General features: G+C 38.1%; 1 protein-coding gene across 1 annotated transcript; it reads right to left on the reverse strand.

The window, feature by feature from the left end:
* Nucleotides 1-2718: 2718 nt before the first annotated feature.
* LOC135132069 (E3 ubiquitin-protein ligase SIAH1-like) lies at nt 2719-4012 on the reverse strand. Its single transcript, XM_064059996.1, has 2 exons — nt 3799-4012; nt 2719-3618 (listed from the first exon to the last, which is right to left on the reverse strand). Exon 2 carries the CDS (start codon nt 3614-3616, stop codon nt 2816-2818), a length of 801 nt encoding a protein of 266 aa, XP_063916066.1. The 5' UTR covers nt 3617-3618; nt 3799-4012; the 3' UTR covers nt 2719-2815.
* Between the last annotated feature and the right edge of the window lie 382 nt (nt 4013-4394).

The raw sequence follows: 4394 nt of genomic DNA on the forward strand, positions 1-4394 counted from the left end.
ATATAAAATCAGACAGACGGCAGACAGACAGACAGACGGAAACAGAAGACGTATTTTTCCTATTCTAGGAGTCATGAAACGTCGAGAAAACATAAAAGTATCCAGTGGCCCAATGGACTCGATTACAATACTTCCTTAGCTTACGCTTAGGTATTAAAAATCAAAACTGTACACCAACATTTTACAATTTGAATTTGAAACTACAAAACCGAATGCTCTAAAATCCATCTATCATTAATCAAAATCAATTATCAAAAAAACTAGACAAATAAGCAAGATGAAAGCAGGAAATTTCGACTGTACTTTACATTTAGAGTCAATCAAAAATTCAAAGTTGACTGATGAAGGAGATGAACAGAATTTGACTTTTTACGAGTATGAACAAGAATTATGCATAAATTAAAAAATACGACCTGAAATATGTCAACTCCTATTTCAAAAATGCTACGATTTTTCGATATCAATTTTGTTTTTCTTTCTCGTGGTTTTCGTGGAAACCTGAACATTCTAAAAATCATGAACAATCGAAAATGGTTAAAATTTCCAAAACGATTGAAAATTCAACAAAACGTACACAACTCCAAATGGTCAGTCATCAAGATTCTTTTTAATTTTTTTATTTTCCGTTCATCTGTTCATTCGTTTAGACAAATTACCCTCCTCTGTGCACAAAAACCTGTCTGACAATCTCATATTGTGGAAATTTTTAAAAAGAAAATTTCGTCCAAAATATAGTCACAATTATTGTCTAAATGAACACCAGAATTGTCCTCTTTGTGAAAAATTAGGCGGAATAGTGTGTGGACAGTCATGCGATCAGGAAACATGTGTCAGGCCTTTGTTAGAACAGTTCTGTAAGTCCCGTAGGAAAAATCAGCTTGTTTCAGATGACGGAGGGAAGTTTTAGGAGCATTAACTAATTTGTCTGATCTTTTCATGTTTCATCAATTTTTTTAGCCTACTGCTGGTCCATTTTTCTTTGTAATACTACCCATCTTCCAAAATAGTCCCACCTGATATGTAAACTATTTAACAAAAAAAATGTTTGTCCTATACTATATTATAAAAAATTTTCTCCCCGCTGGAGAAATCAATTTACCTATTTCATCTCCAACGCATAAACAGATGAACAAACAAAAACTAATCGGCGCTTTCCGCTAATATAACGCTTGATTAATCACCAAAATTAATTGACTCATTGTTTTGTGTTATGATTATAATTAACTTATAAATGGAATAGTTACTAGGCAACTCATGCCACCGGGAAAAAGTCTTCCCCAAATTGATTTATCTTGCTAACGAGCTTAATCCGTTCATGAAACCGCTTCACATTACAATCCATCCACAAGAACTACATTGTTGCAGCGCCCGTCCATATTGCTCATTCATAATTTGTTACACAAACATCACTTTTTACGATACTTCACCGCATCCAAATTTCATCCATGCTCGTAAACCGCATTTTAAATCACCCATTCTCAACGTTTTGTTTGCCTCGAGTTTGTTAAACCACCATTACCTGCACTCTCCACACCAAACAAGTCCTAATTGAGCTGAAATCTGAAGTGCTAATAATCCACTCGATCGCGAAAACAATACACCCAGACCGAACGAAATTTCAATAGACTCTGTCTAGTCTTAACTAGCTCCAAAAGGACCGAAATTAAAATCTCTCGTAATACGCGATTTCAATCGTGAACGTATGAATCACCCCCGTCATCATTAAAATCCCTCTTATTATGTACTAGCACACATGTGTGTTTGTCGGTTCATTGGAACTTGAATGAAACGAACGCCCCACCCTTCGCAATTAAATTCGATGACGAAATCATATGCAAAAAATCTCGATGGGCGGTTAATTACAAATCGATTGGCAGGATTGCATCTTGGAATCGAGTTTAAACAATTTAAGGGTGCGCGCCCCTGCAAAGCCACCTTAATCCCATCGATCAGAGACAGGGGCGGCGACAGGTGGGATTTGCACACTGACATAGGAAATTTTTACTGTGACACTTCTAAATCCGAAACTGTTGGTTTTGACAGTTCGTGAACACGAGTGGCGCCATCTAACTTATTACTGTAAAAATCGTGACACTGTTTTTTGTCGAGGACCCCCCAAACAAGCTCACAGTCGCCGCCCCTGGCTCTAAAGCAGCCGAACAAAGCTCAACAATAGAGCCCATATACCGGCGACGTAATCTAAGGAGGCGGCGTGTAGATGTGCACTTTTTCATTAGAGAATCCATGGGTATGCTGATTTTACGACCTTCCGTCTCTTTAACAATTGAACGGAGTTCTTTCACTTAACAAGAAGGGGGAGTGCGGGGAGCTTTTAAAAATCGCGTGTAATTTATTTTTCGCAATCAGGGATGGTGTGCATGATCTATAAATAATGAGGGACGCGCGTGGTGACGCTCGATTGTTGTTGGCCAGCACTCTTTGATCCGTTAGTTTTACACTTGTGAGGAATGTATGGGAGTCACGTGTCAAACGTGCGCCAATCCCTTTGTGCGGACGACATGAGTCACTGGATGAGTCTAAATTTATTGTAGACTTGTAATTAATAGGGTTACTATAACATCGCCGCGGATTTCTGTAAAATGACACTCATTTGGGATGTTCAAAGGGAATTTTGGAGTGTGTGGGGTTGTAACAGTGCACCAGGCGAGGGAGTTCCTGAAAAGTCTTAGAATAAAAAATAACTCGTGAACCACCCTGTATATAAACAATCATTTAATAAGAATAATAGAGACAAATTAAACACAGAGCGAAGTCGTTCTAAAGTCTACAACATAGAATACAAAAAACAAGAAAATCATTTTGAAGCTTCATTATGTTTCTTAGCTGTCATAATCCTAAATTTAATAGGTAACTTCCCCTTCTCGTTCAAATAACTTCTGACAGTAGTAAAGGACAGAGCAACACACCTCTCCTCCTTGAACAAACTCTCAGCCCTAGCAACATCATTATCACAAATTTCCGTAACCTTAAACTTCCTAATAGGCCCATCGCTGACCTCGAACTCATAATAATAATTCTTGGCTTGTTTCTTCGGCCCGATGAACTGAAAAACCCAAAAAACCTTCTCTTGCGCAACATCCACCATAAACTTATACCAAAAGTACTGCGCCCCATTGAAGAACGAGATTATCTGAACATCACGGTGATCCTTCTTGAGATCAACGCTCAAATCCATCTGCATTTTATACTCCATGTTGTTCCTGTGTACTTGCTTGAAATGTTTCTCCAGCTCTGTGTAACTCCCGAACCATTCGCACTTCCACTTGGCGAACTTTCGTCCCTCGCAGAGGAACTTTCGGTTTTTGCACTCAGCCTCATGGTCTGCTTTTTCCGTGGGCAGAAGGAGGTATTTGCAGCCTTTGTCTGCGAAGAAGCACGGGCCTCGTAAGCTTTTGGGGATGTTTTCGATGATTTGCTCTAGTTGGTAGTTGCGGGTTTTGGAAATGGGGCCTCTGCATTGGGGGCAACTCTTGACGGAGTTGGAGGTGATGCAGTCACCGCACATGCTATGGCCCGTTTCGCATTGCAGGATGGGTTTCGTCATGGTGTCGAGACATATGGGGCACATGATGACCTTATCGAGTTGGTTTGCCATATCTGGAAAAAATGTGTGTGTTTGAATTTGGCGCGTTTCGAGGTGGGTTTAAGCCGGTTTTGGGTGAGTCCCCGTTGTACTTAAGTGACATCAATACTGTTATATCGCAAATCGTAGTTGTTTGTTAATCCAAGATATCCGAAATGAGTTATCTTACAATGTTTATAATTATTATTACTTACTTGGAAGTTGTTACAAAATGCACGCTGCACCAAGACGCACTTACTAAAACTGCAGTTTAATTATTTGTGTAAATACTGAAAGGATTATAACTGCAGTGTTGAGTCTTCTTATTATTAAATATACATGATAACGTGTAACAATACTCGCATTGTCCGAGTTTTGTTTAGTTTAGCGAAAGGTATGACTGTACAGCTTGTTGTGACTTGGAGATAACGTAGCGCAATCGCAGTATACAAGTTTTTTAAGTTTGGTACTTGTAATGTTGGTTGCAGGACTACCATTTGCTTCATTTATTAACTTTAATTGTGAACAGTAAATTTGCTTTAGCATACATTTGTTCATTTCTCATTTAACTTATAAATAAAATAGCAATTATGTAATTGTTGGTTGCATACTTAACAAATTAAGGTAATAATAAAAATTTTCATTTCAACAGGAAGAAATCCCAATTACAGAAACCAAATACATAAACTCCTACAAAAAATTATTTCCCTATAAGAAATTACCATGTGAGACATATTTTTGAGTATCGTGTTATTAAAGAATACTATGTGTATTAAGAAAAAATTAAAGCCAAAGATAAACCCCACCCATA

The sequence above is a fragment of the Zophobas morio genome, unplaced genomic scaffold (assembly GCF_036711695.1).
Source record: "Zophobas morio isolate AGI-343-1 ecotype UQ-CSIRO unplaced genomic scaffold, CSIRO_AGI_Zmor_V1 ptg000021l, whole genome shotgun sequence".
In the NCBI taxonomy this organism is placed as follows: Eukaryota; Metazoa; Arthropoda; class Insecta; order Coleoptera; family Tenebrionidae; genus Zophobas; species Zophobas morio.

Bases quoted from the DNA above. Each gene is read 5' to 3' on its own strand.
- LOC135132069 (XM_064059996.1), bottom strand. From the start codon at position 3,616: ATGGCAAACCAACTCGATAAGGTCATCATGTGCCCCATATGTCTCGAC.